General features: G+C 32.7%; 2 protein-coding genes across 9 annotated transcripts in view; one reads left to right on the plus strand and one right to left on the minus strand.

Moving 5' to 3' along the window:
- Positions 1 to 4,405: 4,405 nt before the first annotated feature.
- On the minus strand, positions 4,406 to 6,361 carry LOC123683236 (outer mitochondrial transmembrane helix translocase). Its single transcript, XM_045622145.1, has 3 exons — positions 6,009 to 6,361; positions 5,743 to 5,957; positions 4,406 to 5,627 (listed from the first exon to the last, which is right to left on the minus strand). The coding sequence occupies exons 1-3, from the start codon at positions 6,170 to 6,172 to the stop codon at positions 4,912 to 4,914; spliced, it is 1,095 nt and encodes a 364-aa protein (XP_045478101.1). The 5' UTR covers positions 6,173 to 6,361; the 3' UTR covers positions 4,406 to 4,911.
- A 365-nt stretch (positions 6,362 to 6,726) lies between these two features.
- Positions 6,727 to 25,574, plus strand: part of LOC123683234 (phosphatidylinositol 3,4,5-trisphosphate 3-phosphatase and dual-specificity protein phosphatase PTEN) — a 29,987-nt gene continuing 11,139 nt past the window's right edge. Inside the window, exons 1-7 of one of the 8 annotated variants that reach the window (XM_045622137.1) lie at positions 6,727 to 7,158; positions 7,236 to 7,261; positions 8,547 to 8,792; positions 11,937 to 12,375; positions 16,781 to 17,015; positions 20,692 to 21,024; positions 23,441 to 24,981. In XM_045622137.1, the coding sequence (XP_045478093.1) occupies positions 7,154 to 7,158; positions 7,236 to 7,261; positions 8,547 to 8,792; positions 11,937 to 12,375; positions 16,781 to 17,015; positions 20,692 to 21,024; positions 23,441 to 24,274 (2,118 nt within the window). In that variant the 5' untranslated portion in view covers positions 6,727 to 7,153 and the 3' untranslated portion in view covers positions 24,275 to 24,981. Of the gene's footprint in view, positions 7,262 to 8,053; positions 8,156 to 8,546; positions 8,793 to 11,936; positions 12,376 to 16,780; positions 17,016 to 20,691; positions 21,025 to 23,440; positions 24,982 to 25,574 lie in introns of those variants that run through there. The other 7 variants (XM_045622138.1, XM_045622141.1, XM_045622142.1 and 4 more) reach the window with 7 other exon arrangements.

The raw sequence follows: 25,574 nt of genomic DNA on the forward strand, positions 1-25,574 counted from the left end.
AATCGATATTAATAATAAAGTATTCAAGTTGCGCTTTTCATTTCACTACACCTAGTGCCACACCTCAATAAATCATTTTTTGCTTTTTGCATGAACGTAGAAAAAATATTGTATGCAACTCGTGCAATAAACAAATTTATGCACATCAATAAATCATTTTTTGCTTTTTGCATGAACGTAGAAAAAATATTGTATGCAACTCGTGCAATAAACAATTTTATGCACCTCAATAAATCATTTTTTGCTTTTTGCATGAACGTAGGAAAAATATTGTATGCAACTAGTGCAAAAATTGTTTATTGCACTCGACGTGTTGTCCAACTCGGCCTAACGGCCTCGTCGGACAATTTCACGTCGAGTGCAATAAACATTCACTTTTTGCACTTGTTGCATAAATAACTATTTTCTTGAGAACTTCAACACCCTGTATCTCTCTTAGGGAACGAGATAGAGGTATATAATATACATTTTTCCGAATCAGGACGAGGAAAATATCCCATTAAATTTTTAACGATTAAAACTGATACACCCTGTAGATATTCCAGATGCAAAGATCTTCAAGATTAGTAAATTTGATAAAAAAAAAATCATTAGTGAAATTTGTTTAAATCAACAAAAATTATTCAATTCGTTCTTCAAGTAATCCAGATTTCCCAGAAAAAGTAGTTTTAGGCTCCTAGCTCAGTTTCCATTTTAGAAAAAGGTTGAAAATTTGTTCTTTTTTTTTTGTTTAAGATTATCATATTTCTTAAGAAGGGTCAGTTGGAAGTGATGAAATGGAATCGTTTTCTTATATTTTGCACTCCATTCTGAGAAAACAACATTCTGATTAGAGAATTGAAAAGAAAATAATCCAGAACCCCAAGTGGCAATAAAATTCGGCAACGTGAAGCGACAGGCCTGAAGAGTGCATGTGTTTTTTAAGTGTCAATAACTCGTAAACAGCACTATGAGGATAAGGGGATCACGCCACATCTGGATATTTATGAGTACCTATTATTTATAATGCGGCGCTTTTAATGGTTTTTTATGTTAATTAAATTTGTCGGTATTCCTTCCTGTTGTTGCTAACTTTATTAAATTTCATTTGGTATATGTGAATTGCTACACATATAATTTTTGTTGATCAAGCTTGAAATGCCGCCCTCGAATTGTTCCGCCCTATGCGACCGCCTACCCCTTATAGCGACGGCCCTGAAGTAAGTGTTGTGAAGAATCGATCCTGGTTCTCAAGAAAAACTGAGAATATTGCTGCTGTAGAGTACGAGGTGTTGAAGAAAACCCAGGTTTGTCGATTCCTCGTTGATCTTACACATCTAACACAAGAACCCAAGCCGGTCTATCACCAGCAACGTCGTAAATTCGCTGATTGAGTTCTTGACAGGGCTCCCGCAAGGGACATCAACGCTCGCGTGCGGAACCTCCTTAAAAAAGGGAGGTGGAGAAGAGCACTGCTGGATAATCGAAAAAAATTTTTTAAGTTTTGTTGAGAATTTATTGTAGAATGGTTGAAAATCTATCAGCAACCTTCATTGCCTTAAGAACTTTATGGTGTTAGTTGTAACATAATCATTTCAAATGTGTTTCAAAACTTAAGCTGTATTCTTCTATAAATTATTTATAAAGGCATAAACATTGAATTAGGATCAATCCAGAAATTGAATGGATATTTTTCTAGATTTGGCTGCTGCAAATTCTTTTATATTATCAATCAATTTTATCGAGTATCTCTTGCTCTAGCTATATCTAAGATTGCCAATCCAGAAAATCTTTCTTATGGCATGGTAGACTTCAAATAGTTTTTAATTATTTTTAATTTAGTGAATGATCTCTCACCAGAAGCAACAGACACATGTAAAGTGAGAAGGATTCTTAAGGCAATACTAAGATTCGGTAGAGAAGAAGTTAGATTATTTTCAAAAATATATTGTAGAGGATTTTCTCTTCAGACAATGAAAACAATCTTAGGGCTTTTATCTCGTTGAATAAATCATTTTCTTTCACGTCAGCCTCTTTTTTTCCTGATCAGTTAGCTTTTGTTGAAGAGCATGACAGCATTTTAATAGATATTTGTCATTTCATTCAAGAATATCACAAATAAAACAAAAAACGTTATCGTAATCAGATATCATATCAAACCTACTATTAAAGGAAATTAGTGTTTGATAAATTATTTTCAAAAAGAAATTTATTTTAAAAGCGATTTATGGATCTTGAAGTGCCTCATCCTTCTGTTCATAATCGAACAATTTTGGTTTATACTTTCGTCTTACAGTTTATAATGGAGAAAAACCTTGATCTATCTCCAGAGCAGCCGCTAGTTTTCCAGCTTCCGCAAGTTTTTCCTCGAGAACATTATCATTCCTACAATTTTTGAAATTATCAACTAAATTCTTCGAATAGTTTTGGCACACTTCAATGTCAAGCGCTACACTTTGCATCATTTTGCTTACAATATTAATCTGGAATGAAACATCATAAGAAATTATTATACTTCAAATAAATTTAAAAGAATGAATATTTAATAAAAGAGAACTTGCTTTATGTCTTGTTTCTATGTTAAAAGTAACAAAAGCCTATTTTTATATATGTATTTGAATAAAATGAAACTTTAGCATCAATTCTACTCGACCATCTAGTACCTATCACTTAGGGGTTTTAGATGTAACTGAGGATCATGCTTTTTTATAACATTCCAATTTTTTTGTGGATGAAGAGAAATATATATATAAAGTTCTTGTACAATATCGAAAGAGTCCACTGTTTCATTTGAAACCTTAGCAGCATCATTTTCAGTTTAATTTAAGCTGTGTGCAGCACATGGCGCAAAAAATGCCCTAGGATTAGCATCGAGTATGCGTTTTTGTAAACCAATATCTGGCTATTTCATACCGATTGCGACGTTCGGAAACTTGTATAAATTGCAAGAAAGAAGTTTAAAAAAAAATTGTTGAAAAAATTTGAAAAACTCTTTTTTGAAAAGCTCTGGTCCATCGGTTCTTCATGCGGTCTATAAAAGGTTTTGGCGCCCTTTTAGAGTGGCGCCCGCGTGCGGTGCACGCGTTGCACGCGCGGTTACGAGGGCCCTGGTTCTTGAAATACATCAAAATGATTCGGATTTTCATAAAAAAAAATCATCTTCAGTGATGAGACTCATTTCCACTTTCCACAGTTGGGACTCTGAAAATCCATTATTGATTATTGAAAAGCCTCTACATTCTCAACATGTCACTTGGTGTGGTTTTTGAGCTGGTGGTGTGATTGGACCTTACTCATTCAAAAATCAGGTTGGTGCAACTATTGTGAATGGATTGCGCTACCGGGCTATAATTGATGATTTTTATGGCCAGAATTGGAAGATATTGATGTGGACGACGTTTATTTTCAACAAAACGGCGCAACGTTCCACATGAGCAGTGAAACAATCGCAATTTAGGAAGAAAAGTTTCCTCTTCTTCTTTCTTCTTCTCCAGTCTGTCATATTATTTTTCGAAGAGGTTATCACAATTGTACAGGATATTAAATTTTGAAAAAAAAATCAGTTTTTTATTTATAACTCTATAGTGTTCTTACATGCATTATTTGAATTTTTAGGTAATTAAGTCTAGATAATGTCATGTTTCGAATTAGGTAATTTTCTCCCGCTAAAATTATTCAGTGACGTAGATAAAGGGGTGTGATGTTCCTTTTCCTATTGAATATCTACGCCACTGTTTTTTTTTTGAGAAAATTATTCTCTACACTGCTGCAATTAAGTATTTCGAGTTTCAATTCATTTTGTGTATATTGTATGAATGTAATCAAGTCATATATATATAGGGTGTCCCATCTAAAATGTAAATTGTTATATGATTAACTCAATATAAATTGAAAAAAAATGCATGAAATAGTGAGAAGTTTTGAGTTCAGACAAAGTTTTCTGCATTTTGAGACTCTCAAATCTGAAGCACAACCTAGAAACCGTCGCAAACTCAGATATGTACCTTTTATTCAGGACCCCCAAAAGAAGTTGAAACGATTTCCAGCTCTTGAGCAATTTTTATGGGCTAAAGCACTAATTCGCCTATTACGATAATAGGTATCTATAAATTTTCAGAGCTTTCCTGTTAGTTTAATCTATGAGAATGTCAATGAATAGGAAAATATTACTTAGAGTGTAGTAAAGAAATAAAAATTAATTATAGATTTTCAATAAGTGCAATATCTTAATTTAGTATAGTCCATTCGATTCTTCAAAACAAATCAACTATGCATTTCTGAAAAAATTATCCTTTCTTTGATGGATAATACAGAATAAAGATTGAAATCTTAAAATTTCACACATTTAAAGGACTGGAAATAATCTTGAAAAATAAATCTATTATTCTCACTAGAAAATTAATGATGTAGAAAAAAAATAACACTATCATTCTTGTTTTCTTTTATTAATATATCCTCTAATTCATACTAGCCAGCATACAATCTTCATTTATACAGGTGTGGAGACTAGATTCGTAAAAAAATATCGATATCACACTTTGATCACATTTCATCAATCCTTAAAAATATATTTTCGAATTTAATTTAATTTAAAATTACAAAAAAAGCAAAGTAAATTCGAACAAAACTTGACCAATTTCAATTGCTGCCATTCAAATTCAATTTTAAACAACCACTCAAATGAACAATTGATGCATTGAAAAAGTATAATTGGGAATATTGTCACACATTGAAAACCAATTTATGAATTCCAGAAAAAAAAATTCAGTTGACAATCTCAAAGCAAATCATTTCACTATGATTTTGAGATCTTCTGCCAGAAATTTAGTTTTTCTGATAATTCTCACACAATTTAAAAGACTTCACAAAATCATCAATTTTTTCTTCTTTCTCCTTATTATTCACCAAAGAAAAAAGGTGGTTTACCCATAGCTATTCCACATCTAAACTAGTCTGCAAATGGAAGGAACCACACAACATTTTTGCTGATCGGACTTTTTCAGCAGCATAAAGTAGATCTCCCATTGCTATGGGTCTTAGAGTATCGTAAAATACCTCATCTCCTTTTTTTGTTTTCTCAAGATTCAAGAAGTCCTTCACACGATACACAGCCGCTGAACGACACATTTCCATCAGATCTGAACATGAGAATCCATCTGTTTGTACAGCAAGTTGATGAAAATCTATATTTTCTTCTTTTGGTTCTTTACTGAGAATTAGTTTGAGGACTTGTTCACGCTGAGGTGTACGAGGTAAGCCAATATTGAATGCAGCAGGCATCCTTCTCAAAATGGCTCTGTCTAGATCACGTGGCCTATTAGTAGCACCCATAATTATAATCGAGCTCTTGGGATCTGTAATGAGACCATCCCACCACGACATGAATTGTGCTTTCATCATAGCTGTTGCTTCATGATCATTTGTGCTTCTATCACGAAGAAAGGAGTCAATCTCATCAATGAAGATGATGCAAGGTTGTATCTTGTCCGCTAAAGTGAATAGAGCAGCTGCTAGTTTCTGACTTTCACCGTACCATTTATCTGTCAAACAAGACACATCTAGATTGATAAAATTCATTCCAGCCTCTTTGGCAGTGGCTTTTGCTATCAACGTTTTTCCACATCCTGGAGGACCATACAGTAGAATACCTGAATGAGACAAAAATTTGTATTGAAAAACGGCACTCGTTAATGAGATGAATTTACTTTTCACTGAGCAATAAAATATTAAAAGCAACTCATTAGTTCAATTGAAAATAAAAACCTTTAGGTGGCAAGGACAATATTGAATGTTCAAATAAATCTCTACGCATTATTGGAAGAATTATTTCTTCTCTTAGTTCAGTGATTACATCATCAAGACCAGCAATATCTTTCCATGTTATGGATATATCATCTGGATGAATAAGTTGGGCTGCAATCATCAATTCATATTCATTGAGTTTATCGATGGCCACTGATTTACCATTTTTTGCAATTCTGCAAAGAGAAAATTAAAAATTTATATATCTTGAAATTAAATTAATTCACCTCTTCAAACGTTTCTCTGCAATCTCTTTAGCATTTTGTTTGTTCTTTGCTGTAGGATCTAAATGTTTCATCAACCATTTTACACCGAGAAATGAGACTGCTGATACTAATGATAACCTAAGTATTATACCGAAAATTTCAACTTTACGGGAAGATAGATCCATTATAAAGCTTAAATATAATGAATGATAATGACAATCTAAAAGTCAGATTCTATAGCTTATGATGCCACTTCAAGGGAGATTGAAACGGAAAGAAAGATCGGGAATGACGCGAATAAAATTGCATAAATCCTTGGTTGTTTGTCGGTCAGTACCGCCCCGCGATTCGCGGTCGCGGACGCGATCCGTTACTGTGACATATGTGTATATGTTAATTTTGATTTGCAACCATAGAACAATAAGAGTTATTTCAAAAATTAAATGTAACACTGAAAAAATAATCGAAAAATAAACAAATACTTTATTTATAAATTAACAATTTTCTTGTTTGACCAACTAAACAGAGCTGGGAACCCACTACGATCAATTTATCAAAAAGAGCATATTAACGGCATAAATTGAAGAAATTGAATTATTTCAATAATTCAAATGTGGAAATGCAAAATATTCCGAATTAATTTTTCTAACCTGTGAAATTTGAAATTCAAATTGAATAAGAAGAGAGCACAGAATCCGACAATATATACCTATCATTAGTTTGAATGTTATTTCATATAAATTTTCAATAAGCGTTCCCAGAGTTTTCTAAAAATTCTAAGTAATAAGATGCTAAAACTAAGTTAATGTTGTTCAGGACCAGATTATTACTTGCAAAGTCATAATCAAAAATTTTATACTGTGGTTAGGTTGATTTTTCTAACAAAATAGTTTGACATTACGTTTTCAACCTTCATATCAGAAAATTACAAACTAATAAAATTTGTAAATTTAACACCAAATTCACTCATAAGAATAGATTTTCAGCAACAAAAACGCCAAAAAAGTTAACCTAACTAGTTTTATACTTGAGGCATGTGGTATCAAATGGAAAATAGCATTTTCGGTTATGTTCATATGATTGTGTATATAGGAATTATTGAACTAAATTTTTGTTTGTGTTGAATAATAGTGTTGTGAGATTGTTTTATCCAACATATAAAATATATGAAGTAAGATACTAGAAGTAAATAACATTCCCATGAAAATATATTAGTGTTGCATCAATTTTTATGGGTCTTTGTTTCAGTAACTGCAGTTCAGATGGAACTTACGGTAAGCTTTTCATTTTATACATTTATGTATATATATTTCTTTATATGATTGAACGCAACGAATATTGAGTTACTAAACTAGGTATATACCTTTTTTAACATAAAAATCTCAGAATAAGTATTGAATCTTGATTCTCTTTTAATATACAGTTCTTCCAAATTGCTCCTACATACTGTAAAATAGTTTACTTCAATTCTATTATTCCATAAATATGTTACTGTTGCTAACTATTGTTTTATGGTGAATGATAACATTCATTGAGTACTGTTAAAAAATTTCAATATTTTTTAGATCGAAAATAATATTTTTATTCTTATTAGAAAAAGAAAGACATCAATCAAACTAGTTTCTATTTAGAGTACCCCATTAAATTATTTTTCTCTTTTTACAATATCATTCCTTGATACACATCTCTTTTTCTTGAATGCTTTGTGAAAAGGTCTTTTACCATTGGAGTTATAAATATGCAAAACAATTTTCTTTATGTTAAAAAAATTACTCATCTTACTGTAGTTTATTTGGATTTATAATGATGAGATTTTTCAATGTTTTATTGATCTTTTCGAAATTATTTAAAATTATATATTTACCTTTTTTAACATTATGGTTCAATGTATACCAATATATAGATATTTGATTTGTAGAAATTTTAATCTCATTGTATGCTCATTCTAATTGTTTCATAAAATTTTGGCATTGTTATGGTTAGAGTTTCAATAGAGGAAAATAGTTAGTATCTTAATTTGAGTTAAATTTTCCTTATGTGTGTGATTAAAACTATCAATAAATCATATTTTGTTACTTCTGATGTTGGATAGCATATATTCAAAGTCTCACTCTATAATTTTGGTAGTTAGACAAAATTATTTTATTTTTGATAACCCAGATGCCCATGTAAGCATTACAGAATAATTAGTGTTCTTGTTGTAATAAAGCCCAATGATGATGAAGAGTAACTCAAGTGTAATATAAAATTTGAATAGATGGCGAGAAAACTTTCTATTAGTTCAGTTTGAGTTAAGAAATTTAATTCAATTTTATTTTTAACATTATAATTTTTTTTATTCATTTTATCAGCAGTTGATTTTATTATTTGTAGATGCTGTTTCATAATTTAAATGAAAAAAATGCTTAAATATTTCTATACCTATGTCCCTTCAAAAATACAATCAACATGAATAAAAAAGGTTATACTTTTCATTGGAAATTTATCGTTTATTACACATCTCTGTCACGATCACAGTGAGATATTTAGATTAATCTTAACATCAACTCTTTTTTCCAGATGAGGAAAGCAAACTATGCCAGCCTCAATCATTAGTCAACTCTGTCTCTTTCACAAATATTTTGTCCTCATCTAAAAGAGAACAAATCGGTACTGTAAAGGCCAGTAACTTGCCTCCCTTAGTTAATAAGAGAATTAGAAGAAGCACAATGGCTGCCATGTTTCCATCAATGAACTACCTGAAGACAATAGTGAGCAAAAATAGGAACAGGCACAGAGAACAAGGATTTGATCTAGATTTGACTTGTATCCTTCATTATTTTTGCATTTATAACTTTTACTCATATTGCAATTTCAACATAATGAATAGATTATGTGATCGGGCATTATTTTCTTTATTTTTCTGAAAGCTATAAATTAAATAGTCATCATTTGTTATTGTCCAATCATGAATGACTCAAATACAATTGCAACTGCCTTAACAGGTTGAAATTATTGGGAAGGAAAATTGAAACTATTCCAATGAACTGTAATCAGTTGAATTTCCTGTCTTATCTTCCTCAGGTCTACGAGATTATTTCGATTTGAGAAGTTCATATCAATACAGGATGTTGTAATTAATGCAAAACAATTTTGAGGTGCCTAGAGATGAGTGTACACATTCACTGAATATATTACTAAACAATATTTTATTCAACATTCTTTTCTATTCAATAAGTTTTTTGGAGAATATCTAGAATACATTGATAAACCCAAAGTCTAAAAAATATTCATAAATCCAGTATTTTTGAATTATGTCTTATATCAGGTGTTTCACAAATAAGTGTACAGGCTTTCAGTGGATATGCAAGACATTCTGGGGATTCAGTATTCTAAAGTATATTTGTTCGGGAGATTCCGTCTGTTTTATGTATTTTATCGAAAATCTTCAATTGACACAACTCTCAAACGCTTTTATGGATTTCCATGAATATTTCAAGATATGATTCTAAGGAAATTGCCAATATTCACTTCTAGTGACTTGTTGATAGCGCAAATCCGGATTGAGGAAAATTTATTTTTTATGTTACATCTTGCGAAATCATTCTAAAAAACCCCATTAAATATATATATAATCGGTTTTTTTACCCTATGAAAAGCCTACTGGTAAAACTGCCACACTTCGTATCAATATTTTCTATGCTATTGAATATCGGGTACACAGGGTATACCCGTATATTTATAGAAAAATAATCATGATTTTGTGCTGAAAATTTCCATATTGGGGTTTGAGACAATGATCTTTTTCAGATCTCTTCATCATCCGAAAATACTACTCTCTTATTACAAATGGCACACCCAGTATATTACTGCATGAGATAGCTTATTTGATGAAAATTTCAGCAATATGCCATACCTTATGTATACACTCAACGGTTCATCAGTTAATGAGATTTTTATGGAAAAAATGGTTACGACGAGGCATCACATTTTTTTGAATATTTCTGAAAAATGAGGTTTTCTCTAAAAACCTTTTTCATTTTCGTCAATACGTAGTATTATAAGACTGCTTGCGGGGACCTAAAATATACAGGGTGTTTATGAGAAGATCCTGAACTTGAACAACTCAAATTCATCAAAACTCAAGATTTACAATTTTTAATTTTAATTTTTTCAGACAATTCTACTTATAAGAAGAGGGGGAGTTACTCAAGCTATGCCTAAAACGAAAACTTTAAGAGTTATAGAGAAAAAACTTGAACCAGGGAAAAATTCTCTATTTCTGAAGGGAGTAGTCTGTGACTTCCGAAAAACATAGAAAGAAACTGATATTCGATGTTTCTACAATTAAATTTTACATTTCATGAATTGTAATTAATTATTTGGTTATTTTATTGGTTTATGAATTCTCAACAATACCAACGAACAATTGTAATTCCCGAAATATCAATTTTTAGTTTCTTTCTATGTTTTCCGGATCTCACAGACTACTCCACTCCGTTAGAAATTGTGGTTTTTCCTTAGTTCAAGTTTTTTTCTGCATAACTCTTAAAGTTTTCATTTCAGATATAGCGTTTGCCTTTTTTGTTTTAACGTAGAATTGACTGAAATAATAAAAAATATAGGTTGTAATTTGAAAATCTTGAGTTTTGATGAATTTGAGTTGTCCAAGTTCATGGTCTTCTCATAAACACACTGTTGTTTTTGGGTCGAAACCGCAGTCTCATATTACTACATATTGGCAGAATCAAAAATGAAAAAGATTTTTCCGAAAAAAGCTTTTTCTATAAAAATATTCAAAATATTGTGAGTCTTTGTAGCAACCTCTTTTTTCATAAGAATCTCAAGAACCGTTGAGTTTATTCTCAAGTTATGGCATATTGCTCAAAATTTCATCAAATAAGCTATCTAATGGTCCAATAATATACTGGGTGTGCCTTCTGAAATAAGAAAGTAGTTAGTCTGTTTCTGGTATAACTGGAAGTTGTAGAGGTCTGCATATAAAGGGTGTTTTTTTTAGAGCTATAGAACTTTAAATTGCAATAAAACAACGATGGATTATTCGATTGATATGAATTTTATTTATCCGCAAGATAATCTTGTGGCATTCCATTTTAAATATGATTTCTGGCATATGATCGCCACGGCTGGCAAGATCTTTGAGGCCAATTCACAGGTCCAAAACGTGGAATTAGGCGGTCACCAAACGTGTCTTTCAATAAATCGATTGTGGCACAAACTGTGTGACATGTTCTGCCGTCTTGTTGGAACCACAGCTCCTGGACATTATGGTTGTTCAATTCAGGAATGAAAAAGTTAGTAATCATGGCTCTATAATGATCACCATTGACTGTAACGTTCTGGCCATCATCGTTTTTGAAGAAGTACGGACCAATGATTCCACCAGCCCATAAAGCGCACCAAACAGTCAGTTTTTCTGGATGTAACGGTGTTTTGACATACACTTGAGGATTAGCTTCTCTCCAAATGCGGCAGTTTTGTTTGTTGACGTAGCCATTCAACCAGAAGTGCGATTCATCGCTAAACAAAATAAAATGGACGTAGTACGTATTCCGCACAGAACCATTATTTTCGAAATAAAATTGCACTATTTGCAAGCGTTGTTCAGGCGTGAGTCTATTCATGATGAATTGCCAAACCAAACTGAGAATATATCACTTGACAGCTGTTAAATCGGCCGCCATCTTGAACAGTAATGCCAACTTAAAGTTATATACCTCGAAAAAAAACACCCGTTACATGACATATTTCGAACACTGTTTCAGACTCCTCATAATCTCCTGCATCTGCATTGAAAGCCTGTACAGTTATTCATGGAACAACCTGTAGACAATAAATATAGGTAATAATATTGGAGATGATTCCCATGCTTGGGAATTTGACAATTTTATTTAGTTGTTGCAAACATATTTATTCGAGTTACAATGTATTTCCTTGACTCTGAGCCAGATATAACTGACAGAATCATAGCAATGGCTTATCCTGCTGAACGAGTGCAATCAATATTCAGGAACCATCTCAATGACGTTTACGATTTTTTAGAGCTGAAACATAAAGACCACTACTATATATACAATTTATGTTCTGAAAGATCTTACGACAAGGCCAAATTTTGCAATAGAGTTAAGGTTTATCCGTTCGATGACCATAACCCGCCGAGTTTCGTTATAATAAAATCTTTCTGCGAGGATGTCCACCAGTGGCTGCAAGCGGATCCCAAAAATGTGATAGCAATCCATTGTAAGGCTGGTAAAGGAAGAACAGGTACAATGATTTGCTGTTACCTGTTACACTGTGGTTTGTACAGTAATGCAGAAGAAGCACTGAAATTTTACGGATTAATGCGAACTCAGGATGGTCAAGGTGTCACGATACCTAGTCAAATAAGGTATTTGATATATTTTTTTCTAATAAATATGCATAAAAAAATTCCAAAATATGTTTGAATGAAACATTTTTTTAAAGTTGTACAGGATGTTTCTAAATAGGAGGTACAAAGAAAAATGAGAGGTTTTTTGGATAATTTTGAGAGAAAAAAAGTCCTATAAACATGGGTTCCCGAACGTTTTGTTCTTGAGATAAAGGGTGTTTCTTGTAATCCTTCTTTATTGTGATAATAAACCGACTTTATTCAACAAATGTACAGTGCATCCCATTTTGGGTGAGACAGCCAGGTTTCTCGCTTGTTATTTGAGATAGAGCCTTGCGGTTTTCACGTTCCTGTCCTACTTTTTCGTGAAACTCAAGTTGGTCTAATCAGATTTTGCTTAACTGTTTCCGTTCAAGAGATACAGGGCGATTTTGGAAAATGATACTTTTCGGACACCTCCTTTATCTCCGAAGTTATTAGAAATAATGCTGAGGTGAAAACTACGTCTGAATCAGAATTATGCGTAGAATCCAGTGGCGTACTCAATTTTTTTTTTTCGGGGTATGGTTTTGAAGATTCAACACAAACCTATATTTTTTTTAATGGAACACCCTATATATCATTCCTTCGTTGAATTCGTTATTTTTTTCCTTCAAAATGATGTATGATACTATGTAGGTAGGATGTTCAGAAATTTTGAAAAAACACTAAAACATCAAAGAATGATGATTTTTTGTTAATGGACAATGGATTTCCCATATAAAAAAAGGATCAATAATTGTTAACAATAATTCCTAGCGATGACAGCTAGATCAGATTGGTTTTTTTCTCTCCAATGCCTACTTGATAAAACAATACTTCCAAATGCATAGTAGCCGTAATAACAACAAGGATGTTTGTATCATCAATGACTTACTACTTTCAAAAATCAAAAGTAATAATCCTCTTATTGAAACTTAGGAAATTCATGGCTCATTTACAAAAAATCATCATTATTTGATGTTTTAGTGTTTTTTTAACGTTTCTGAACATCCTACCTACATAGTATCATACATCATTTTGAAGGGAAAAAAATAACGAATTCAACGAAGTAATGATATATAGGGTGTTCCATTAAAAAAAATATAGGTTTGTGTTGAATCTTCAAAACCATACCCCGAAAAAAAAAATTGGTTACGCCACTGGATTCTACGCAGAATTCTTATTCAGATGTAGTTTTCACCTCAGCATTATTTCTAATAACTTCGGAGATAAAGAAGGGGTGCGAAAAGTATCAATTTCCAAAATCGCCCTGTATCTCTTGAACGGAAACAGTTAAGCAAAATCTGATTAGACCAACTTGAGTTTCACGAAAAAGTAGGACAGGAACGTGAAAACCGCAAGGCCCTATCTCAAATAACAAGCGAGAAACCTGGCTGTCTCACCCAAAATGGGATGCACTGTACAGGGTGGGCAAATAAGCGAGATAAGCGGCTATATCTCAGGATCCACTCACGGTAGAGACTCGCGGTAAAAAATTTTAACACTAAGGTGTACAAGAGAACACACTGGAAATTGTTTTGAAGTTTATACCTCTACTGCTAGGGGGCGTAATAGCTACCGTCGAGTAGAAAAATGAATTTTACTCGAAAATGTTTCATATGAAGTGGGACGAAAAAATATCATCACTGTAATACTTGGAAAATTTTCTATCTTTTTGAATTGTCACTTTCGATTTTTCGACATCAAATAAGGGTAGGTGAAAGGGAGAAATCTGACTGATTGAAACGCCTGTAACTTCAGTTTGGCTCAACATTTTTGAGCAAATTAGATTTCGTCTGAAAGATAATATCTTGTTGATTGAGGACAAAATATACTCATGATAAATTTGTTTTTGCTGCTTTCGATAGGGGGCGCTAAGTCAGAAGTTCATTGTTTTGTTCATTTTACTCCGAAATTTCAAATGTAATGGTAGGATTTTTTTTAGCAGAAACAGAAATCCCATCTAATTTGTATGGAAAAACCAAAAGGTCGCAAAGCGATTTCGGCCATAACTCCAGAACGCCTGAAGCTATCACTTTGCGACCTTTTGGTTTTTTTGTACAAATTTAATGGGATTTCTGTCAACACCTTAAGACACAATTTAGTTTTTCGCAGTGCATTAGTTGAAGAATATTTTCTTTCGGCCATAACTTCAGAACGCCTGAAACATCATTTTGAGACCTGCAGGTTTTTTCATGCAAATTTGATGGAATTTCTTATTCTGTTAAGAAAATCCTATCATTACATTTGAAATTTCGGAGTAAAATGAACAAAACAATGAACTTGTGACTTAGCGCCCCCTATCGAAAGCAGCAAAAACAAATTTATCATGAGTATATTTTGTCCTCAATCAACAAGACATTATCTTTCAGACGAGATCTAATTTGCTCAAAAATGTTGAGCCAAACTGAAGTAACAGGCATTCCAATCAGTCAGATTTCTCCCTTTCACCTACCCTTATTTGATGTCGTAAAATCGAAAGTGACAATTCAAAAAGACAGAGAATTTTCTAAGGATTATAGTGATGATATTTATTCTTCAACTTCATATGAAACATTTTCGAGTAAAATTCATTTTTCTACTCGACGGAAGCTATTACGCCCCCTAGCGGTAGAGGTATGAACTTCAAAATAATTTCCAGTGTGTTCTCTTGTACACTTTAGTGGTAAAAATTTTTACCACAAGTCTCTACAGTGAGTGGATCCTGTGATATAGCCGCTTACCTCGCTTATTTGCCCACCCTGTACATACATTTGCCCTGAAAAGGCGAAGATTACCAGTTTATCAAATCTTTATTACCATTAATTTTCGCAACAGATTAGGTAAATATGTACCAAAAACTTACAATTACAGTGAACTCTCGTTAACTGGAACCTTGTTAACTTGAAATCCTCGATAACTCGAATTATTTTCAATCCCCTTGAAAAATCCTGTCTAAGCCAAAACAATTTCCATGCATAACTGGAAGTGATTTTACTGATATATTTTACCATTTCTACCCTTATAAGTCGAAGACACATAAAAATTTACTCTTGAACTCGAAATCAGTAGTTAATTCCAAACCTCACAAGTCGAAATGTGTCGGTGAATCGAGCGAGTGTATTTGATGATACAATATTTGCATTGTGAGGTTTCATAGAGTTTAGTTTTGTTTATTTTTCAGTTTTGTAAATGCTGTAAGAAACACATTTTTTGTTCAATGTTTTTCATCCTGACTCCTAAGTCTCGGAGAGATCACTCAGAAGATTGTAATTTTTACGAAAAACTTATTCAGAGTTTTCACTCTCAATTGCTGAAACAAGCTCAAAAAATTTGAACAAAATGCCCCTGCGCATATAATTGCAATAATTTGTCAGGACTTGTTAGGTTCTACTATTTCTAACTATTTGAACACTTTTCTTACATTTCTTAAGAGATTGTATATTTTTTGTGTTTATAGGCACTGTCTAAACTCTCATCACTTTGTTATATTAATAATTGACGTAGGCCACTTTTTTTTCAACAAATTATATGGATCTAAAGGTTTAAACTAAAAATCATATCTTGAAAATCGTTCCAGATAATTTTCCAATTTTTTTTATTGATTTCCTGAAAACTTTTCAAGTTAAATTTATGGCTCACTCTTCAGGTGATCCATTTAAAAAATGTCAATAATTCAAATGGCATGCCCTGAAATTTTTGCCTTTGGATAGCCTAGTCTTCATTTTTTGTTGAGACATATTGTGCCTAAAATGAATAGTTTTCAAAATGCTTAGCATTTCATGCTTTTGCAGAGGGATAAAATTACTCAACATAAAATAACAGAAACATAGTTTGAATTCTCTTAAGGAGTTCTAAATGACTGTATATTTTCAGCTGAAAAAGTCTCATCAATATTTATCGCTCATATGATCGGCTCAAATGTCTGCAAACTGTTTTCAAATCGAAATGCTCCTCATTTCAATCATATTGAAATTATTAAAAAAAGTTCGCAGACATCGGAGCAGATTATGTGATCGATAAGTATTGATGAGACTTTTTCAGCTGAAAATGTGCAGTCATTTCGAACTCATCCTTAAGAGAATTCATACTATGTTCCCGATTTTTCATTTTGTCCAAATTAATGTTTCCAAATATTTTCATGATTTCTTTGATTTGCCTTATCTTTAATTGGTATTAATAGTAGGCAGAGCGCCCATGCTTGTAGGTCTTCTTTTTTTTAAATTATCGGAGGAATCTGTAATTTTCGTTAGTACCTCCAACTTAGGAACACCCTGTATTAAATGAGATTTGGATGACTCAATACATAGTTTGCTTCACATTGATCAATTCCCAGTAATTTACCTACTCAGTATTTTCCAATTAGATTGTCTTCTTAAGAATTTCAGTGGAGCCATCTATACCTATTTATATTTTTTTCTAGGTATGTGAAATATTATGCACAATTCCTTAAAGAGAAATTGACTTATATTCAGAGGTGTCTGTTCATAAAGAAAATCCATTTGAAGCCGGCACCCAAGTTTTCCGAACCTGTGTTGGTAACAGTAAAACAAAAGACAATATTAGAGACTCCTAGGAATACTAAAATAAGCTCTAAAGAAGCACGAGGTGACTGTAAAAAAAATGATGAACCCAGTGACGTTGGAGAATGTTCGAGGGTAAATAATATTTCTTTATTTCCACTGGTATATCTGTTTACTTAATAATTGTAATTAAAATAAAACGAATTAATTTCCACTATAGCTCTTGTTTTCTAAATGAAGAATTTCAAAGTTATTATTGAAGGTATGGTCCCATTCTTTTAAGTGATTCGCGTAGGTTGAAAACGAACTATCAGATGTATAACTCTTTTGGTGTTCCTTTATCCTTTTATTGAACGATCTTCCTGTTTGTCCAATATAAACCATAGGGCAATCATTGCAGGTTAACTTGTAGACACCGGATTTATTTTCTTTATCTGTTTTGTCTTTATTGTTTTTAATGAACATCTCTAACTTCAAAACAAGTAACAACTTAGAGATGTTCATTAAAAACAATAAAGACAAAACAGATAAAGAAAATAAATCCGGTGTCTACAAGTTAACCTGTAATGATTGCCCTATGGTTTATATTGGACAAACAGGAAGATCTTTCAATAAAAGGATAAAGGAACACCAAAAGAGTTATACATCTGATAGTTCGTTTTCAACCTACGCGAATCACTTAAAAGAATGGGACCATACCTTCAATAATAACTTTGAAATTCTTCATTTAGAAAACAAGAGCTTAAGACTAACACTCTTAGAATCCCTAGAAATAAACAGGTATAATACCCAAAATATTCTGTTGAATGAACAAACGGATGTAAACTTATCCCCTTTATTGAATTTCTTCCGATAGTTTGGAAATCCCAGGCGGTAAATTGTCTAATATAACTTTGTAATTTATGTTACCCTTTCGAATATTTTTGTGCCAATTTTGTTCCTATATAGGATTCCGAAAACCTTTGTACTCTTATCAGTTCAGAAATGTAGCCTGATGAAGCCACAGTGTGGCGAAACAATTGTTGCTAACAATTAAGTAATATAGTGGAAATTAATTCGTTTTATTTTATTTATAATGAATTTCCGCCAAGTAAGGACCGAATCCATTAAATAATAATTGTAATATAACATGAGAGCCCTGTAGGCAGTGAGTCATGCTCAGACAAGCCATAATGGGCCATCATTGGTTGTTGCCGAATTCATGTTCACATTGTGTCTCCTCACATAAATATTTTGACAGAAAGGCGACAGAATTATTTATTTATTTATTTATTTAATGTCAACAGACCAATGATTATATCAAAGATCCTTTTTACAAAATTATACAAAAAAAAAATTACAGTACAAACAAATTTGATAACACAAATACAGCAATATGAAATGAAAAACAGTTTCATGCAAATATAGGAACACACAAATTTAGCATCAGAAAAATGGATTTTCATTAGAAATAATGCTTAACAATCGACCTTAGCTCTTTTTAAACATTCTCAAATTATTAGTATGTAGCGCAGCTGTGGGAACAACAATTTTGTTCCACTTTCTCCCTAACCTAAAAATGGCTGAGCCATAAATATAATTTCTATGAGTTCCAAGCTCAATACGCTGTCTTGCACATCTATTATGAAGATTGAGGGTTTTCCAATGAGAGGTTTAATTTTGAAAAGCCTGCTATCTAAGCAGCTGTAATCTTTTGACATTTGACAACTAAAAACTACGTCATTACTAAAAATGGGACCATACACGATTCAACAACGCATTGAAATTGTTAAAATTCAATACAAAAATGGTGAAAATTTTGCAGTCGCAGTTCGCAAAACTGAAGCAAGAACAACTGAGAAAATTGCTTCTGTAATCCGTACTTTTGACGAAAACCCAAGTTTGTCGATCTTGGAAATTGGGAATTCCACAAACCACAGTATTTTGTAGAGTTGTAAAGTTCAGTTAACATGAGAACTCAAGAAGGTAGATCACCAGCTACGTCTTATCTTTGCTGATTAGTTCCTTGAAATGCATCAAAGTAGTCCGGATATTTCATAAAAAAAATCATAAAAAACTTTCCAATCTAAGAATTCCTTTACAGAATATGGTTCACAGCTTATAATCTGCTTGCAGACTTCCTTTTTGAAAGACCTAAAGTTACCAAGTTCTTTAATTCTTTCTGGTAGAGATTCAAAAAGTCTTATTGCCATATAGAACATATTTCTTTCTTCAAAATAAAGGGTGTTTTTTTTAGAGCTATAGAACTTTAAATTGCAATAAAACAACGATGGATCATTCGATTGACATGAATTTTATTTCTCCGCAAGATAATCTTGTGGCATTACATTTTAAATATGATTTCTGGCATATGACCGCCACGGCTGGCTCTGATGTAGTCCAATCTGGAAGTCCAATTTTCGATTACTTTTTCCAACATTTGTGGCCATATATCGGCAATAACACGGCGAATGTTGTCCTCCAAATGGTCAAGTGTTTGTGGCTTATCCGCATAGACCAATGACTTTACATAGCTCCACAGAAAGTAGTCTAGCGGTGTTAAATTACAAGATCTTGGAGGCCAATTCACAGGTCCAAAACGTGAAATTAGGCGGTCACTAAACGTGTCTTTCAATAAATCGATTGTGGCACGAGCTGTGTGACATGTTGCGCCGTTTTGTTGGAACCACAGCTCCTGGACATCATGGTTGTTCAATTCAGGAATGAAAAAGTTAGTAATCATGGCTCTATACCGATCACCATTGACTGTTACGTTCTGGCCATCATCGTTTTTGAAGAAGAACGGACTAATGATTCCACCAGCCCATAAAGCGCACCAAACAGTCAGTTTTTCTGGATGTAACGGTGTTTCGACATACACTTGAGGATTAGCTTCACTCCAAATGCGGCATTTTTGTTTGTTGACGTAGCCATTCAACCAGAAGTGCGCTTCATCGCTAAACAAAATAAAAATGGACGTAGTGCGCGATACGTATTCCGCACAGAACCATTATTTTCGAAATAGAATTGCACTATTTGCAAGCGTTGTTCAGGCGTGAGTCTATTCATGATGAATTGCCAAACCAAACTGAGAATAAATCACTTGACAGCTGTTAAATCGGTCGCCATCTTGAACAGCAATGCCAACTTAAAGTTATATACCTCAAAAAAAACACCCTATAGTTACTATACTTTAAGAAGAACGACTCTCTGAACCTCAGTCCATACATTGCTCTGATGCCCAACTTCTGAATCAAGAATACTGGTTCAGCCGACATGCTTTTACCCCGAAGGGAGATACATTAATTAATTTTACTCTGAAAACATGTAAAATAGACTGTTTTAAGCATGTTAAATTCCACCTTTTTCCTTATTGCCAGCAGAGAGTAAACCACAGAGCTAAGACAACTACACAGTTTGTCGCAATGAAATCTCTACTTGAGCTGGTGGTCCACCATAACACCCAACACCTTACATACGTTTATAACCTCGATATCTTGATCCCTAAAACTGAAATTCGTTGATCTTCTGATTCAACAAGACGGTGCTGCGTGTCACACAAGCAACGAAACAATCGCAATCAAAGATAAGGTCTGTGCCAATGGTCAACAATAGATTCAAGACATTCATTGATTTCTCTTAAAAATACTCTTTTTTTTAAATCAAAACTTCTTATTGGAAAAACCTTCAAAACCAAAAAAATCTAGGTCCATTTTTTAAGACAATTAAGTCGATTGTTGCCTTGGCCTCCCAGAATAAAAAAGCATTAAAATTCAAATAAAACATTAATTTTAAATAGCTGGATGATTAACCACTTATTGGCTCTTTTCAGACTGAGGACAATTACGAAGGAAAATACCACGAAATGACTTTAGGATTCAAAAGCCGCACTTTCAACTTTCGTCCAAGTGATCCAGAAGTTTTACTAGATTTTAAAGTTCTTTCATCGTTCAATGGTGATGTGAGAATCGAGTTATTCTACAGATCGCCGGTCTTCACGAAAAAGAAGAGATTCGCTAGAATTTGGTTTAATACGTTCTTCGCCGCATTGAACGGGATCACCAAGGAAGACAACAACAAGAGAATACTAACATTCAAGAAGCACGAATTGGATATTGTCGGAAAAAAGGATAAAAATAACAGGCAATTATCCGAAGATTTCGAAGTGAGTTCTATTTGTTAAAGTTCTTTATCTACTCCTATTGAATTATAAACTCATTATTCAACTGCTTTTGAGCAATTAATAGTATCTATTAACAAACAGCGTGATTTATAATAACTCACTATAATAAATCGGAAAATATGGATCTGTGCTTCTATACTTCTCTGCTTCTATTCGATTGGCCGAAAGGGAACATTCCATTATTGTTATTGAGGGGAGGAATGTCCGAGGGAATGTCACTTATGACGTTTTCAAATTAAGTTGATATCTAATTATTGTGAATGTTTTGCTGAAAACTATTAATTCAGATAGTGAAGATGAAATATTATAAAGGTATACATTTCCAAAAGACAAACAGCTAATGTTACCATACAGAATTAATTGCCCGAAAAAATATAAAGAAGTTTGAAAGAATTTTCAAGATTGGTGTAGCAGTAAGATCATTAAGTAATCGTTTACAGGGAATATTTTTTGGTATATTTTAATGCATCTTTGTAGGCAATTATTTAGGTTTTTCAATAAATTTCTATGTCTGTACTCTGTACTGGATTCGAGCTAGCCGAAGCTAGTTTGATTGTGATTGGTAGCACTAAGTTTCCATCTCTCTTGTACGGGATCGTGCACATTTTGTTTATTTACCGTTCCTTCTGTCTTTATTCTAAGTCTGTATTTTTTTCTTAGTATTTATTGATATAGTCGTAGATAAAGTATAGTATTCAACTTGCGGTAATGGTCATAACTCACTTGATGAATTACAGCACTCGCCTGCGGCTCGTGCTGCAAACTTCATCTGCGTGAGTTATGACCTACATTACCGCTCGTTGAATAATATACTATTATCTACTCTTATTGAATTATATATTCATTATTCAACTGCTTTTGAGCAATTAATAGTATCTATTAACAAACATCGTGAGTTATAATAACTCACTACTATAACTCACTATAATAAATCGGAACATATGGATCTGTGCTTCTATCCGATTGGCCGAAAGGGAACATTCCATTATTGTTATTGAGCGGAGGAATGTCCGAGGGAATGTCACTTTAATAATTTTGACGTTTTCAAATTTAGTTGATATCTAATTATTGTGAATGTTTTGCTGAAAACGATTAATTCAGATAGTGAAGATGAAATATTATATAGGTATGAATTTCCAAAAGACAAACAGCTGATGTTACCCGAAAAAAATATAAAGAAGTTTGTAGCAGTAAAGTCATTAAGTCGTCGTTTACAGGGAATGTTTTTTGTTATATTTTAATGCATCTTTATAGGCAACTATTAAGGTTTTTCAATATAGTTCTATGTCTGTACCTCAGAGGAAAGAAAAGATAGAGGTGCCCTTAGAAGTAAATAGCGTTGTATTGTAATCAATTGCAACAGCATGATGATAAAGTGAGATAGGACAACAACAAACCTGCAAAATTGACAACTAGAGGGGCGGTAAACATTTCAGTGGCGTAGTCAATGGTTCTCTTACTGCCTCTTATTAAGTTTTCGGTGCTGAAATGTTTGGAACAAACATATGCATATTTCGGCAAATTGTTCATTTGCAATATTAATACGTGGCACAATATTTTGCTAAATTCTCTATTTGAAGGAAACCTACAAATGTTAGCATTGAATTAAGTTTTCGATATCTCACAAATACTACGCCATAGACGAGATATATTTTACGCCTATGGACTCAAAACGTGAACTAACCTATGATAGGTTAGGTTTTCATTTCCGATGTTTTACACACTATACATGTTTTTCGAGTATTTACCATGATTAAAATTAACAATATGTAACTTAAAATTCACAAACTTGTATGAAATAACGCCGATTACAAACGTGAAATTAAAATGAACAGTTAACCCTTAACTCACCTCTAGTTGACACGTGCAATAACAACAACAGAACCGTGTTGCCAAATCCTCAGAATATTCGCAAAACATCTATGCCACAGAACGGAGAAAAGATTACTTCTTCCTCAGAATGGCAACGCAGTACATTATAAGTGTTTGTAAACAACAATGTTATAGCGATGTCAACAAATGCTATAAGGCACCTCTATCTTTTCTTTCCTCTGAGGTCTGTACTCTGTACTGGATTCGAGCTAGCCGAAGCTAGTTCGATTGTGATTGGTGACACTAAGTTTCCATCTCTCTTGTAGTCGGGATCGAGCACATATGTTCATTTCCCGTTCCTTCTGTCTATATTCTAAGTCTGTATTTTTTTCTTAGTATTTATTGATATAGCCGTAGATAAAGTATAGTATTCAACTTGCGGTAATGGTCATAACTCACTTGATGAATTACAGCACTCGCCTGCGGCTCGTGCTGCAAACTTCATCTGCGTGAGTTATGACCTACATTACCGCTCGTTGAATAATATACTATCCTTGTATGCTCAATAATTTTTTTTTTTTTTCAGTTGACAGTAGAAATAAAATTACCGTCTCACGACGAAGAGACCAGAGATTCGTTGGACGGTTCGATAAGAGACTCCCAAACTCCTCTATACGAAGATAGCTCCGGAGCGGAAGATGATTCTGATGATGATAATGATTGGGAATCCGGTAAGTCTCGATTACCTTTGTCAACGTATGAAGATTCGGAAGTACTTCTTAAAGATGAAAAATCAAAAAGCAATAGACAATCCAATTCATCAACAGAAGAGAAAATTTTTCCTAAAAGTAAAAAACAGATTGGTAGTCCTGTTAGTTCGAGTATATCGTTCATTAGTTCTAATGTTTCATGTAGCTCTTGTGAAAATTCCATAAAAAGTTTGAAGTCCAACCAGAAATCCTGTATTAGAAAGACCTTTAAGGAAGGGACTGATGAGATCGCGAAACATAGTCCTAGTATTACGTCGAGTAGTTCAGATGTAGCGAACAATATGTCTACGAAGACGGCTATATATGTTGGGAAAAAAAGAGAGCAAGCACAAAATATAAATTATTCTAGCTATTTAGAATTAAGTATACCCTCTAAGTCAAAAGTTATTCGTAGTAAATCAGCAACAAATGTTTTTAGCATCTCAGAGTCCCTTTCTGTCGTAAACATTGAAGGAATCAACAAATCAAGAAGTGGAACACTTATTGCGACTAGAGAAATTATTGATCTCCCATTGGCTGTATCGGATGTAGGTCCTAGTAGCTCAACTATAGATATTGCTAGCAGTACTGCAGATGCCAAAGTAACAAATATAAAAGGAAGTGCAGGCTTTTTTAAATCTTTCACAAAAAAGTTCTCTAATAGAAAATAAACAGGAAAAAAAAGCGAGGAATTTTGTGTGATACTTTTTTTATATGTGTTATCTGGATGGAGTACATTTCGGAAATAAATTTGAAACAAATCAAATACTCAGTTTATAAGATTTATTGATGTAAATCACTTTTGTCAAAATAGAAAAATATGTGATAAAACTCATGTTCCTTCTGCACAATTATTTTGTTAGAAGATTTCTCAGAAATTTTAAAGTAATTTATTTGTTTTTTTTTTTAGATTTATACACGTCAGTAGTTTTTCTAGCATATTTCATGATCTACAATTACTTCAAGTTCCTTTATCTTATGTTGTTTTGATTATTTGCTATTTTCCCAGGAATAGTTCCGAAAACAAAAAATCTTTCAATAAATTGAGAATTTTATCTGCGTGAAGAAGTGTACCTGCATTTAAAATATTTTTAAAACTAGAAATAAGTTGAGATGGAAAAAAAGACTAGGTGGAAAGTTCCACCCAATTGATTTCAATGAAATGAATAGACTGCCTTATATTGAGAAGAAGATTCTGAAAAGTATTATTTTATCAGAATCACTTATTTTTCATGTGCACAATGAAGTAATAGCTCCATAAACATGTATTTTTAGAAATGAAGTGTTCAAGTTAAACTTGTTATGAAATGTAATGATTGAGTACAAAATTTGTTAATGATTATTTTGGAATCTCTGTAATAAAGTTTCTATTCAGCAAGCAACTCATTTTTTTCCAAATTCCCCGTTGAGAATAAAGTTCAATTAGATTTATGCTGTCATAATAATACCAGAAGTCCTTTGTAATTAATTATCGATACACACAAAACATCGTATATTGAAAAATACTAAAATGTCTAACATTTTGTCAAGAAAATATGTACACCAACAAAATTAGAGAAACAGACAAAATCTCGACAAAAGTCGTAGTTCATTTTCTCTTGACCCTTTGACCTATTAAGCTATTATTCAAAACATCCTGTGAAATGAATCGTTGACAGGTGAGAATGTTTACTGACACTCGGATATAACCTTATCTTTTCTGACATCTCTTCTTTTTAGTAATTGCGATATCTTAATTTCGAGAGAAATTACAGAACTTTGTACACTTTCAAGATTTCAGTACACTGAAAAAATATTATTTATTGTATCAAAGAATGACAATTATCGAATTGATTTCATTGATAAAATGAACTTCTCATCAATATAATGAAATTTCATTCCTTAATTTATACTTTGTTGATTAATGTATACCTATATTCATGGATTTTATAAATCTCTGTTCATCAATATAACGATTCTGAAATTGATGTG

This window comes from Harmonia axyridis, chromosome 6 (assembly GCF_914767665.1).
Source record: "Harmonia axyridis chromosome 6, icHarAxyr1.1, whole genome shotgun sequence".
Lineage (NCBI taxonomy): Eukaryota > Metazoa > Arthropoda > Insecta > Coleoptera > Coccinellidae > Harmonia > Harmonia axyridis.

Bases quoted from the DNA above. Each gene is read 5' to 3' on its own strand.
- LOC123683236 (XM_045622145.1), bottom strand. From the start codon at position 6,172: ATGGATCTATCTTCCCGTAAAGTTGAAATTTTCGGTATAATACTTAGG. The intron at 5,958-6,008 runs GTGAATTAATTT...TTCTCTTTGCAG, and splicing joins GCAGAGAAACGTTTGAAGAG to AATTGCAAAAAATGGTAAAT. The intron at 5,628-5,742 runs GTTTTTATTTTC...TGTCTCATTCAG, and splicing joins ATTGTCCTTGCCACCTAAAG to GTATTCTACTGTATGGTCCT.